The 14730-nt window shown below is 45.4% G+C and overlaps 1 protein-coding gene across 1 annotated transcript; it reads left to right on the plus strand.

Moving 5' to 3' along the window:
* The first annotated feature begins 725 nt into the window (after nucleotides 1-725).
* NLRP7 (NLR family pyrin domain containing 7) lies at nucleotides 726-14120 on the plus strand. The gene is given in 9 exon segments (XM_021682312.2): nucleotides 726-842; nucleotides 844-862; nucleotides 1019-2618; nucleotides 4063-4176; nucleotides 6130-6297; nucleotides 8212-8382; nucleotides 8700-8870; nucleotides 10826-10993; nucleotides 13808-14120. Coding segments are annotated over 9 exon segments (2841 nt in total).
* Nucleotides 14121-14730: the final 610 nt, after the last annotated feature.

Genomic DNA, 14730 nt, shown 5'->3' on the forward strand with positions numbered 1-14730 from the left:
TTCCAAGAATGGAGATAGTCTTTATTTTTCTTTTTACGAGCTTTATTGACTTGCCTCTCACAATTAAGATTATAATCAATCTCCGATTAGTTGTGTGTGCTGTGATGCAGCGATCCACGTTTATTTTTTGTGTGGATATCCAACTGATGCAGCACCATTTACGGGAGACTGCTCTTTTCCACAGCTCTGTGCTGTACGATGCTGACTGTGCAAGTCTCTAGTGAGCTGGCCCCATTCTGCTCATGGGTCCTTTGTGTACCTTACACCAGTTTCCTGTCATTTGCTCTGGTTTATAGTAAGTCTTTACCAGGGTCAGTACTAGGGTGAAGCAAGTGTGTGTCACCATGTCTCCTCCCAGTCTAAACCCTCATGTTTATCTTGGAGTGACTTCCAACTCTTGTTTCTCTGCAAGTGGCTTTATTTTACATCTTTGCATTTCCACATAAACTTGAAACTTAACAAGTAGATAAATCTACAGAAACAGAAGGCAGATTAGTGGTAGCCAGAGCCTGGGTAAGGGGGAAATGGGCAGTGACTGCTTCATGAGTCTGGGTATCTATGTGGGTGATGAAAATGTTCTGGCACAAGATGATGGTTGTTTTCAATGCCACTGAATCGTACACTTTAAACTGGTTAAACGTTTTATGCATATTTTTACCATAATAAGAATGAAATATTTTTTTGAAACGGAAGATATTTAAAGTTCTCTCAATCTACAATAATACATGATCTACAAAGTACAGATAACCCTGTGGGTCAAGCTTTCCCCCGTGGGTATTTTACAAAGTGCAAAAGTGCAAAGAAGACTGGATAACTGGAAGCTGGGGGAAGCAGAAGGGGACTTGCTGGTTAGAAAAGCCAGGTGGTTCAGTACTGTCTTAGAAGTTTGGTGTTTGGTAGCATGCAAGATAACTTGCCTGTTCTTGGTATTCCTCGTTTCCAGTCCTTTACAAAGTGTATTTTCAAGGTGAGTATAATCACTGGCACCCCAACTTTGTCCCATCCCGTATCACTACAGGTGAAGAGGAGCAAGATAGAAACGCAATGGAGGAATCTTCTATCCTGAAGACCTTTTCGCCAGGAAATGGTGATGAGTTTCACTACAACGTCACCCAGAGAAGCCAAAGGTTCATATCTTTCTTGAATCCCAAAACACCCACACAGCTAAAGTCACACACGGTGGTGCTGCATGGTCCCGCGGGCCTGGGGAAGACCACTCTGGCCAAGAAGTGCATGCTGGACTGGACACAGGACAACCTCGCACAGACCTGCCCCCGCGCCTTCTATCTCAGCTGCAAGGTGCTCAGCCGCAAGGGGACGTGCTCCTTCGCAGAGCTGCTGGCTGAGAGCGCCCCAGACCTGCAGGATGCCCTTCCGCAGGTCCTCGCCCAGGCGCAGAAACTCCTGTTCGTCATTGATGCTTTTGAGGAGCTGCGCGTGCCCTCGGGGGTGGGGGCGCTGGTGCAGGACCTGTGTGGCGACTGGAGGTCGCAGAGACCTGCGCCTGTCCTCCTGGGAAGCTTGCTGACAAGAAAGCTCTTACCCACGGCCACCCTACTGGTCACCACGCGGCCCGAGGCCCTGAGGGAGCTGCGGTTCCTGGTGGAGCGGCCACTCTTGGTGGAGATGGAAGGGCTCTCAGAACGCGACAGGAGGGCGTATTTCCTGCGACACTTTGGAGGGGAGGCTCAGGCGCTGCGCGCTTTCCACCTGATGAAGAGCAATGCGGCGCTGTTCCGCATGGGCGCGGCGCCCGCCGTGTGCTGGATGGTGTGCACCTGCCTGAGGCTGCAGATGGACGAGGGCGAGGACCCCCGCCCCACCTGCCAGACCACCACGTCACTGCTGCTGTGCTTTCTCTGCAGTCGGTTCGCGCCTGTGCGGGGCAGCTGCCCGGGTCCACACCTTGGGGCTGCGCTGCGCGCCCTGTGCCTGCTGGCCGCCGAGGGCACGTGGGCGCAGACCTCGGTGTTTGATGGACATGACCTGCGCAGGCTGGGCATGGACGAGTCTGACCTGCGCCCTTTCCTGGACAGGAGCATCCTCCAGAAGGGCAGAGACTGTGAGGGCTGCTACTGCTTCGTCCACCTGAGCGTCCAGCAGTTCCTGGCTGCTGCGCTCTACGTTCTGGGCAGCGAGGACCACCAAGACGTGGGGAGCCCCGGCTGGAACATTGGGGGTGTGCAGAGGCTGCTGTCCAAGGAAGAAGGACTCAAGAACCCCCACCTGGCCCCCGTGGGGCGCTTCCTATTCGGCCTCGCCAATGAAAAGAGGGCCAGGGAGCTGGGGACCACGTTTGGCTGCCCGGTGTCCACGGAGGTCAAGCAGGAGCTACTGGAATGCAGAATAAGGTCCGCCGAGAACAGACCCTTCTCCTCGGTGACCGACACGAAGGAGATTTTGTACTGTCTCTACGAATCCCAAGAGGAGCTGCTTGTGAAGGAGGCCATGGCCCAGGTCACGGAAGTGTCCCTGCATTTGCAAGATACCTCGGACATGGTACGCGCAGCATTCTGCCTCAAGCATTGTGAAAACTTGCAGAAAATGTGGCTGCGGGTAGAAAAGGGGATGTTCCTGGAGAACGATGCTGCGTGGGAATCAGAGGCTCAGGCTGACCGGTAAGGACCTGCCCTGTTCACTCTGTTAGTGCCCTGTCTTCAGCCTCATCCCCTGCTGCATTAGGAACAGGGCAGAGTGTCCTGCTCCCTGTGGCTTAGGGTCAGAATTTTCTTCTTGCCAGAATTTCTTCTGCCGGCTTGCCATTCAAGGTGGGGAGCACAATGCTCAGCTTAGGGATGGAACTTTACTTTGTTCAGTGTTAGAGCTTACATGTGGGGCACAAGTCCAGGGCATCCCTAGACATTCTGGACACCTCACATATTTTCCTTAACAATTCTTATGCTTTTCTTAAACTAGAGCCACCATACTGTACCCATACTACCATCCCCAGGACTTCGATCTGAAACTTTGTACCTACTGACCACTCTGACCCATTTTATCCACACCCTGCCTCTGGCAACCACCCATCTGTTCTAGGAATTCATGGGGTTTTTTTTTTGTTTGTTTGGTGTTTTGTTTTGTTTTGTTTTGTTTTAGAGTCCACATAGAAGATCAGACAGTATTTGTCTTTCTGCCTGACTTTATTTCACGTAGCCTAATGCTCCTCAGATCCATCCATGTTGTCACAAATGGCAAAATTTCCTTTTTTGTGGCTGAATAATATTCTGTCAGATACACCTACCATATTTTCTTTATCCATTCATCTATCAGTGGACACTTAGGTTGCTTCCGTGTTTGGGTATTGTAAATAATGGTGCAGTGAATGTGGGAGTATAGATACTTTATCAAGAGTGTGATTTCATTTTCTCCAAATACCCAGAAATGGGATTGCTGGATCATACTGTAATTCTAATTTTTTTGAGGAAACTCCATACTGTTTTCCCTAATAACTGTGCCAATTTACAATCCCACCAACAGGGCATGAGGATTCCCGTTTCCCCACATCCCCCCAACACTTACTCCCTGTCTTTTTGATGACAGCCATTCTGACTGGTGTGAGGTGATAGCTCATCATGGTTTTGATTTGTATTTCCCTGATGATGAGTGATGTGGAGCATCTTTTCTTGGCCATCTGGATGTCTTCTTTGGAAAACCATCTATTCAGTTCCTCTGTCCATTTTTTTAATTAAAAAAATTTTATTACGATCAATTAGTCAACTTCTAATACATCATTAGTTTTTGATGTAGTGTTCAATGATTCATTAGTTGTGTATAACACCCTGTGCCCATTTTTAAATCAGTTTTTTAAAATGAATTGTATGAATTCTTTATATGTTTTGGATATTAACCCCTTGTCAGGTACATGATTTGCAAATATTTCCTCCCATTCTGCAGGCTGCCTTTTCATTTTGTTGGTGGTTCCCTTTGGGGGACTGTCTACCAATTCTTGTTACTTCTCCCATACAAGCTTTTCAATAGGTGCTCTGGTCCATCCCTTCCTTCTAGGTCACAGCACGACCACGTCTTTCTCCATCTCTGGATCGATCTCTGCTCGTTGTTCAGTTCAAACGAGAATCTGTGCTTCTTGGATGTGAGCCAAAGCTTCCTAAGTCACTCCTCAGTGAGGATTCTTTGTGAGCAAATCACCCATGTCACCTGTCATCTCCAGAAAGTGGTGTGAGTAGACGCCAATCCTGTAACGGTGATCCCCAGGCGTTTTTTAATGTGGCATCACTATTTGAATGCCTGACCAGGCTCTGACCAACCAGGTGCTCAGAATACAAAGAATTGAAATGGTGGCTAGTGGGAGAATCGTATGTTGCATTGAGTTATTGTCCTGAAATTTGGCCAAGCGTTTGGGTGTTTCCATACATCTGCTATGGGCATATTTGAAACTCAGCCTGTGTGAAATATAGGTACATGCATATCAGAAGGGCACCTGGTGGGAACTGGGGAAATATTCCAGAAAGCACAGTTTTAAATACATGAATAAGAATGTGTCGGCGAGGCAATGGTGAATTTATAACCAGTGTGTGGAACAGGATTCAGAGAGGAGTCTGAGTAACGTAGGTTAGGGCAGAAGCACATCATGATGGAGCCGCCTGGGCAGGTGACTGTTAGGGTTTAAAAGGTTCAACCAACACATGTCCAAGTGATAAACTTCATAAGTTCTGTTCAAAATTACAGATGGATACATTACTGAAACTACCCCCCACTTCCCCAGAACAACATGCCTTAGGAAGTTTAATTAAGCCGCCGAAAATGTGCTATTTACTCGGGATAAATACCTCTGCCAAACATCAGTTGACTTGCTTATCTCAGAATGCCATGGGACTTGCGTGTTCAAAGCAACGAAATCTGACATGGGTTGGTGTCAGCAAAGACAGCAATTTCTTCTGTATGGCCTTGAAAGTTTACATTGCTCTGTAATGCTCAAGGCCTTACATGAGAAACAAGAATTAGAAGGCACCTGTAATTTGTTCTGCTAAGAGTTTAGGACCATGTAAGCAGGGGTTCTGAAAGGCTGGCATCCCCCTTAATCTGGTTCTCTCTGTGCTGGAAATTTCATTTTGAAGCCTCTTTTGGATAAGCTACAGGGAACATTCATTATCTGACAATGAAGGGTCAAGGGTTCTAAGACCAACTGTGGGTTTAGAAAGAAGTGTGGGTTTAGGGAGAAGAGAGTATCCATTCCCCACCCCCCAACAGGGGGATGGATTGCCAGGTTTGGAGGTACAACCTAAAAACAGGCGAAGAGCCTCTAGAACTCCAGTGAAAATGAACATCTGAAATAGGAGGGTAGTGGGCAATAATGGTGGGTGCGGAGTCTATCCCAAATTAGGATCCATTAAGCATGCTTCAAAAAGAGGTCCTGAGAAAGTGCTTTCCCACTTATTCCTACTATGCACACAGGATCACTTATGAGCTAGATTCATAATGTATAACACGAGCTTGATTGACTCTTACTCTAAAGAAGGTGGCACAATCCAGGTGCCGGAAAAAAAATCTTACTATTTTTTTTTTTAATGCTGAATTATTTCTTGGAGCCCACAGTTGGATTAGAGAAAATCTATGTTCTTTTCCACCTAGGATTTATTTTAATCCTGTTTGACATTCCACATCCATGCTAGCAGAGAGGGAAATAAAACAAACAAACAAACAAAACCCCCAACTCTTCATGGTCCACACCTTCGAAGAGTCTAATTTATTTGCTAACTCATAAACGATAACATAGTGTAACCTAAGTGGAAACTGATCTGTGGGAATGCAAATGGCCGTGTGGGGTGATAGTAAGAAATAGCTTATTCTTGCTAGGAGAAGTCAGGCATCGAGGAGGAGGAGGATGGGAGCTGAATGCTGAAGGAGATACAGGGTAGGACACAAAACTCAAGGAGAGGATAGATAGCTCCTCTGAAGAACAGCATGAACCAGGTCACAAGGGTGACCAAGCCCTCCAGCATCCCACCACCACAGACTACCTCCTTTGCAGTCCCTGCTTCTCTTCGTTCCAGCTGCCCTTCACATCAGTGGTTTTCTTGACCATCTTCCCATTGTCCACCTTGTCTGGAGACCACTCCTCTCCCTGCATTCACAGCACTCAAGACGGAATCCCTTTTCATTTTTTCCTAGGATTAAAAATGTTTCCCCTGCTGATGCTTACCGGGACTTGTGTCTAGCTCTTGTTGGTAAGAAGACTCTGACACACCTGGTCCTGGAAGGTGGCGTCCACAGTGACAAGCTGCTGCTTCTGCTGTGTGAGACTCTGAGGCACCCGAGATGCAATCTGCGGTATCTGAGGTAGATCTCACAATCCTTGCTCTTCTCCATCGGGGGATGCCGCATTCCCCTGTCCCCCTGCACTTCTGGCCGATCTGGAAGGAAGGCAGAGCCACATGTCAGGACACCATGCCAAACAGTGGACATAGTCTCAAACAGAGGCAGAAAGCCCGTGCACATTCTCTTTCTCCAGTCAGCTTGTCTCGTGCATTGAAGAGTGAGCCCCGAGGGCAAAGGAACACCCAGAATTCTGCATCCCCCTCTAGCTTGGGGACTTGGTATTTTAGACCCCGTGTTGTCTACCCGTTGTGGTTCAGAGCATCCACCATGACCACTCAGTAACATTGCAGAAGAATCCAGTGTCCTGGGTCCTGGTATGTCTGGTCTGAGCCATTCCTCAGTGAGCCCTCCTAGTGAGGGCTCCGATTGTCATTACCTGTCTCTAGGGGACCCTTTTTCCTTCCCTCTATTTAGTTGAGTGGCAGCCTGCCTTACTGGCTAACAGCACAGATTGTTTTTTGGATTTGGAAATGAGCTCAAATCCTTGCTCTAACATTTATGACCACTAGGATTTTGAGCTGCTTCCTCATCCATAAAGCGGGGTTTTAAGAATTGATGTGACGTGCTTCGCATAGGGGCCAGGCGCAAAGGGCAGCTCTTACCATATTGATGATTTCTGAGCTGTGTCTCATTTACTTAGAAAAACATCTGTTACTCTGAAGCTTTGGTAATGGATGTTTTAAGTGGATACACTGAAGCTCCAAAATGACAAATAGCTGACTCAGAATCTCCCATTTATGCTCACACGATTTGAGACCCTTCACATTCCACCCTGTATTCCAATTACTTAAGTAAACGTAGGACATCCTTATTATATAGGCTAATCTGAGGGAAGAAATGTACTCATTTTAAGAACACCCAATTTTACCTATGACATACATTCTACTGGGCACAGAATATGGATGGATTATATTCTCTAATTGTTGGACATGAAGGTATTGTCTCCCTGCAAAGCACAGATGGGGAAAGATATTACAAAGGTTAAGTAATTTGCAAAGATTTTGAACATAGTAAGAGTATGATGCAAACAACAGACGTGTACTAGAGTCCTGTAGTCTGATCTTTGTGTGCAAGAGTAGCTGGGTTTTAAAGCCCAGTATAAGGGATTAATGGATTTCCTCAATGATCTCCAAAACAGCTGTACTATATTCATATGCTCATCAACAGAAGGAGTTCCCAGTTTTTATTCTTGCAGCACTTAAACTCAACAAATTTTGGACCTGGCTGCCTAGGTGTCAAATGGTATCTCCTTGTTTTAATTTGCATATTCCCTAATAATTCATGAGGTTGACGCTTCTGAGTATCAGGCATCAATTTTTTCCCTATAGAATTGCATATTTAAATCTAAGTGGGAGGGCGCCTGGGTGGCTCAGTTGGTTAAGCGACTGCCTTCGGCTCAGGTCATGATCCTGGAGTCCCGGGATCGAGTCCCGCATCGGGCTCCCTGCTCGGCGGGGAGTCTGCTTCTCCCTCTGACCCTCCCCCCTCTCATGTGCTCTCTCTCATTCTCTCTCTCTCTCAAATAAATAAATAAAATCTTTAAAAAAAAATAAATAAATCTAAGTGGGATTAGGACAGACTCAGGCAGGGAAAGTGATTGTATAAAATGTAGGGTTTGAGAAATAACAGCCACGTTAGTGAAACTTCATGCATACCTATATTACAGATTTTTTTTCTCTTAGATGATGTTGGATGTTGATCAAATGGCAGCGGGGATATTGAAGAAGCAAAGGAAATCAATTCAGGCCAGGGTTGAGCACGTATCGGAGTAGGATGAAATCGAATTCAAGGGTATAATCTTCAGGGAAACATAATAAGCTGATGTGGTCTCTGTGTCCTCTCAGAAGAATGACTTTCCCCCCATTTATCCCATAGGCTGGGGTCTTGTTCTGACACCACTCAGCAGTGGGCTGATTTCTCCTCGGCCCTTGAAGTCAACCAGTCCCTGAAATGCCTGGATCTCACAGCCAATGAGCTCCCGGACGAGTGCACCAAGTTGCTGTGCATGACTCTGAGACACCCAAAGTGCTTCCTGCAGAGGCTGTTGTAAGTACCGCCTTTCTTCCCATGGAGCATCTCCGTTTTAGGTCTGGGGCCACATGGGGAGGCGCAATAGTAGTACTGAATGTAGAGGGCAACCCATCTGGGACCTCCAACTGATGTAGACACCCAGTTCCCAGTTTTGGTCCCAGGCGGATGACTCATGCATTTTGCTGGCCCTTTTCTCATTCATGGTCCTTCAGGCTTTGGTCATGAGCACAATATATAGAGGGTGTAGAATTAACAAGACGGGCTGTCAGCTGAGGAGGCTGGGCTTTGGAAATGTTCTAACCATCTCGCCAATTGTGTGGTGCTTTTTGCAGGTTGGAAAACTGTCACCTTGCAGAAGCCTGTTGCAAGGAGCTCTCCTCTGTTTTGATTGTCAACCAGAGGTTGACGCACCTGTGCTTGGCCAACAACAACCTTGGGGATGGTGGGGTAAAGCTTTTGTGTGAGGGTCTGAGTTACCCTGACTGTCAACTACAGAATCTGGTGTAAGTCTGTGTGTGCACACACCTGGATTCAGGTAGGACAGATAGAAGAGCACTTAATGATTCTACTTGAATGAAACTGGCAAGATCCTGGTACAAATTAGGGAAAGGACAGGCAGAAACAGATTTTAATATTTGCACGTCTTTCAGGGCAGGGATTACCTTCTCGCCTCTTCCTATGCTGGGGATATGGGATAACCAATTGGTTCTCAGTTCTGATGTTTTGTGTATGTTTTTAGAGTACACATGATCTCTTTCTTCCCATAATTGGGAATGGATTGAGTTCTGTGGTAGAGCTCAATACATTTTTTTTTTCCTGCAGAGGGCCAAATAGTAAATATTTTAAGACTTTGTGGGCTATATGGTCTCTTTTGCAATTATTCAACTGTGCCATTGCTGAGCGAACATGTAAGGAAATCAGTGTGGTTGTGTTACAATAAAACTTTATTCACCAAAAACAGGTGGTGGGCTGGATTTGACCCATGGGCTGTCATTTGCCCTTGTTATATGGGAACAAGCCCAGCATGGAGTACCTGTTCCCATTAGAAGCATACATAGTTAGGGTAACATTCAAGAGATTGTGTAGAGTATGAGGCTTATTTCTGCTCAGAAATTTTTTCTTGGCTTTGATTTCTCTGAGGCTCTTGTTCTACTGGGAAACTTCTGTCTGCCCCTTAGCTTTATGGCTTCCAGCTGGTCCTGAAAACTCTGTATTAATCTAGGATATCCCTTAATCCAGACATGCACCAGTCATTTAAGACTAAAAAGAGAAAACAAGTATTCAGCTTTTGGTGGTGGACAGAGAAAATGAAAATATCTAATGAATATTGTTTAGGTAGACATACGAAGAACATAAAACTTCACAGGGCTGTCTACATAGTGACATCCTATCTTGAGAGTTAGCTTAGGCATCTAAACAGACAATAAAAAAATGTCCAGTCCTCATCAAGCACTCACTGTGTATGAGGGACTCTACCAAATTTTACAACCTCATGATATAGTTACTTTTATTTCAGATTTACTAACTGGAAAACCAATGCTTAGCCACTTAGCTTGCATGTGGTCACATCTGTGTGGTAGGTATGAAGCCCCCTCTATCAACTGAGTTGCCAGCAATCATTGCTTTAAATACATAGAGTCAACGGTGGATCAAGCCTCCACTTAGACAACATACAAAACTTAATCTTATACTTTTATACCATCCTCCTCCCCAAACTCCTCAGGTTCACAGATGACTTTAGGATCTCACACACTACAAAGCATGGTGTCTTTTGGTCTAGTCCTCCTCCATCGCTCTTAGCAGTGGCACTTCAGGATCCACAGCCTCTGTTGCAATTGTGTCATGCTTGGGGCATAGGGCTGGGAGGGTCCACTGCAGACCCATCTGCCTAAAGTTACCATGTGACCATCCTCCTGTGTGGTCTGGCCTCCTAGCTGGAGGACTCCTAGAAGCCTAAGCTTGTAGGAGAGTCTGCAGAGTTTAAATGAGAAACCCAGTCACTAAGATATCAGGAATGTTGAGCTTTTGGTGTGCCACTGTTCTGCTCAGACGATTAAATACAAGACATGAAATAAAACATAAAACACCTCTCTCTAAAGGGAAAGAAGTAGAACCTAACCAACCAGAGCATAATAGGGGCCTCAGATTCAGTCTTGGGTCTGTCTGACCCCAGAGCCTAAGTTTTTGACCTATAGGCTACGCTGCTGCTTTAGGAAAATCTGTGTCTTTGGAGATGTGCATCTGCTTCTCCATAATTTATAAAAGGTGGCGGACGAAGGCCAGTTTACCCTTCTGCCACCTAGGCAGGGTGGGAATGATGTAATCATCATCATTTCACTTGTATGTTTTCACATACAGGCCTACCTGAACATATATATATCGCAGTAGAAGGTGTGTGCTCTTGGAAGTAACCACCTCACAGGGTGTAAGTCACAGACGAATGGGATTGTCTTTGCAGGTTATCCCATTGCAACATAACCAGACGCGGCTGCAGGTACATCTCAAAGCTCCTCCAAGAAGATTCGAGCTTAACAAACTTGGATCTGGGTCTCAATCCCATAGCTACTGGATCGTGGTTTCTCTGTGAGGCCTTGAAGAAGCCAAATTGTAACCTAAGATGTCTAGGGTAGGTGCTTTTGCTCATTTTTAAGGTGTTTTGGAGATATTTTATCTGAGCTATTTTAGATATTTTAGAATGTAGACTGCAGTAGTGTCTCTACTGCTCCGCTTTAGGAGGTAAATCCCTGCAGAAATTGTAAGCCCCCAGTTACCTGTATTCAAAGTCATTCAGAGGGCCTGGAGGAGTGGGATACAGGTGGGGACGGCCTCCAGAGGAGTGGGCTTCAGGGGCATACTGCTTCTGCTGGGATCCAGTGAGCAGGGCACAGTGGGCCTGTCCCAGCTCAGTGCCCAGGGGACCGTGGATGGATACTGCCCCCAGGAAACGCAGTGGCTTCACCAACAGGATGGTGGGCTGTGCGTCACTGCTCCCTCACAAGTCTCCATCAAATGCATCTCACTGATGCAACGTATTTTACAACTAAAACCCTAATGTAAACTGAATCTGGGTCATGTAAATGCTTCCCTAGTCTTGTAGAGATGAGAAAGAACACCAGAACACATGGCGATTTTTGTTTTATGTCTTGGTTGTCCCTGGAGAACTCTTAAAATTCTTAATGGTCAGGCTCCTCACAAAATTGATTAAATTTAGGAGAAGTAGAGCCTGGCATCAAAATCTTTAGAGATATTCCAGAAGATGCCAATATTCTCTAAGTTTGAGCTCCCTTGAATTAGAGGTTGGAAGATGCTGAACAAGCAAATCCACAGTGTCCACAGGTTGGGGTCTATCTTTTTCAGTTGGGGTTCAAGGACTCAGCATCATAGCAAACATATTGAATAGGGTCTCTGACTTCAAAATGTGGTTCAGATCCCATCTGATATTTATTAGCCGTGACTTCTGACATTCCATTTTCCCCTCATGGTATGCATGACTTGTCTATAGGACGACTTCTCACAGTGGTGCACTTCATGCGTTTATGGAGTTACATTGTGGGCTTGTCAATCTCATGATAAAGTTTTATGCAGCAAGCACATGAATCAATATTTGTTACCAAATCTCAGGGTGTTCCCTATGACCGAGCCCCTTTCTCTCTAACTTCATCTCGGCTTTTTCTCCCCACCTTGGGGCACATCTTCAACCAGCTTCTTTTCAGTTCCCAGAACACACCCCATTCCTTCCCACCACAAGGTCTTTGTTCTTACTGTTTGGTTTCCTTTTTTCTGACTAGAGCACTCAGACCCTGCAGTTTGCAGGGCTATCTGCTAATATTTCACTTCTCACCTTGGCTGTTATGGGGGACAACACACTAGTTTTGATAGTTCCGGATCTCCTGACTATCCTATTGAAGTGCTCTGTTCTCTATTGATTGGGTAGGAAAATGGCACAATTAGTAGAACTATAATTTTTTGTTTAGTTTTTTATTGAAGTGAAATTCACCTAAAATTAGCCATTTTAAAGTATACAACTCGATAGCTTTGGAATACTTACAGTCTGTTTGATCACCCCATATGGGGCCTCCAGACCCCTCTGCTTTCTGTCTCCATTCTATACCTATCCTGCTATCCATACTAATTCTGTATATTTCATATAAAGAGAGTCACATATAATAAGTGGCTTTTTGTGTTGGGCTTCTTTCAGTGAGTATAGTATTTTCAAGATTGATCTACGCTGTAGCAAGCATAAATACCTCATTCCTTTATATGGTGGAACAATATCCCAATGTAGGGATATACTACAACTCGTTAATCCCTTTATCGATTGTTTTATTTCTGAGGGAATGGGATGCATTTCCTGTGTCTTCAATGCCTATGTGCATCTGCTTCTCCATAATTTATAAAAGGTGGCGGACGAAGGCCAGTTTACCCTTCTGCCACCTAGGCAGGGTGGGAATGATGTAATCATCATCATTTCACTTGTATGTTTTCACATACAGGCCTGGGGCAGCAGAAGGATGGTTAGAGATGCAGCATATAGATGTGCAGGTGGTGGAGTGCTCAAGGGCCCATGGCTGAGGGGGCATGGGTCAGCCCACTGGACTCTATATAAGCCAGCATGAGGCGTATCTACCCTAAATGGTCCCGCCCTCTGTCCTCCACTGGCAAATGCATCTTTTAATCTGGAAAAGCTCTGGGACAAGGAGATGAAGGATGGAGGTGATGCTAATATATTTCACATTACTGAATATAATTAATTCACTGTAAGGTCTAGGAGGAAACAGTGTTTGTCTATTCACCAACTCGAAGGCTTCTGTTTTTTTCTTCCTGCCTTCATATCACACCTCACATTCACATCACTTTGAGGCACCTCCTTCCAGATACCAAGCAGATGACCATCTACACTCCCAGTGCTAACGCTCTCATTTGGGCTGCCAACTCTCACATGGAGTGTTGTGCAGTCTCAGAGTTGGTCCTTGATTTCCAGGTTTGTTTCAGTCTGCAAGCTGGACCAGGACACGTCCATTTCAAAAGACTCAAAAGCTCCCCAGGCCACTGCCTAGGGGAAAATCTGAAGGTTTTTCCAGGAGTCTACAAGACTTCCTTCCCAGCTGGGCATTTCAGCTACGCTGGCTTACATCCCACACTTACCATAATGGCTCACTCTCTTTCTTTCACTTTTTCCTATCACTTTCCCAATGAAGAATTCACCAACCACCATAAAGCTACCTAATCCTTCTCTGGCCAATTTACCCTAATCCTGTTCCAGTACCATCGTCCACGGTGTTCAATGTTTTGATGGGAGTCACTAAAATAAGCTTCATGAAGAAAACTATTATTTAAAAAAAATTTTTACTACTAGTTCCGCAGGAAGCCAAGAGTGTGCCTGGTAACACAGTAGGTTCCAAGAAAGAACTGACTGGGTTTCTGTGCTCTTTCCCCACAGGCTCTGTGGCTGCTCCATCACTTCTTCCTGTTGTCAGGGTCTTGCATCTGTTCTCATCAGCACTCAGCGGCTGGAAACTCTGGACCTGGGCCAGAATATCTTGGGGCAGAGTGGAATAACGGTGCTCTTTGAGGCTTTAAAACAGAATAACAGCCCCTTAAAGACACTCAGGTTGGAGATAGATGAATCTAGCATGGAAATCCAGAAGCTGTTGAAGGACGTGAAAGATCACAATCCAAATCTGACCATCGAATGCAGTGATGCCAGAGCAAGCCTGTCCCCACGTTGTGATTTCCTGTCTCGAACACCCTGAGACCGTCTTTAGTGATTATTTGTCTTGAAGGGGGTGATCTGATATCTCTAAGACACACCATGAACTAGAGGGTCACATGTGAATTACTGGATCAAAATATAGAATTTAGCACTGGCTCTTCCTCTCTGGTTTACGGGAAATTCTGCACAAGTCACATACCAACTTTACGTCAAAATGTGTGTTATTTCACAAGGACACAAGCATAATAAAAGGCAAAGAACTTTGTTTGAAGCTGTACTTATTAATGCGCCCAAGACCTAGTTTATAGTTATCTTTACACTAGGCATACTGGTCTAGGAAAAAATATCACTACTTCATCGATGGCTATGTTGGTTTCTTTCATTTTTTTTTTTTCTGCCCTAGCTCAGGTATTTCTTGGTCAAATTTAATAGACGCTTGATGAGTCTACATGATCAGTGTGGTCTGTGGCTTCCTTAATCAGTTTTAGGATATTCTTTTTAAAATTTTTTTTTAAAGATTTATTTGAGAGAGAGAGAGCACAGAGGGAGAATGAGAGGGAGAAGCAGGCTTCCTGCTGAGCAGAGAGCCCGATGCGGGGCTTGATCCCAGGACCCTGAGATCATGACCTGAGCCAGAGGCAGACGCTTAA

Source organism: Neomonachus schauinslandi, chromosome 16 (assembly GCF_002201575.2).
Source record: "Neomonachus schauinslandi chromosome 16, ASM220157v2, whole genome shotgun sequence".
NCBI classification, from domain to species: Eukaryota; Metazoa; Chordata; class Mammalia; order Carnivora; family Phocidae; genus Neomonachus; species Neomonachus schauinslandi.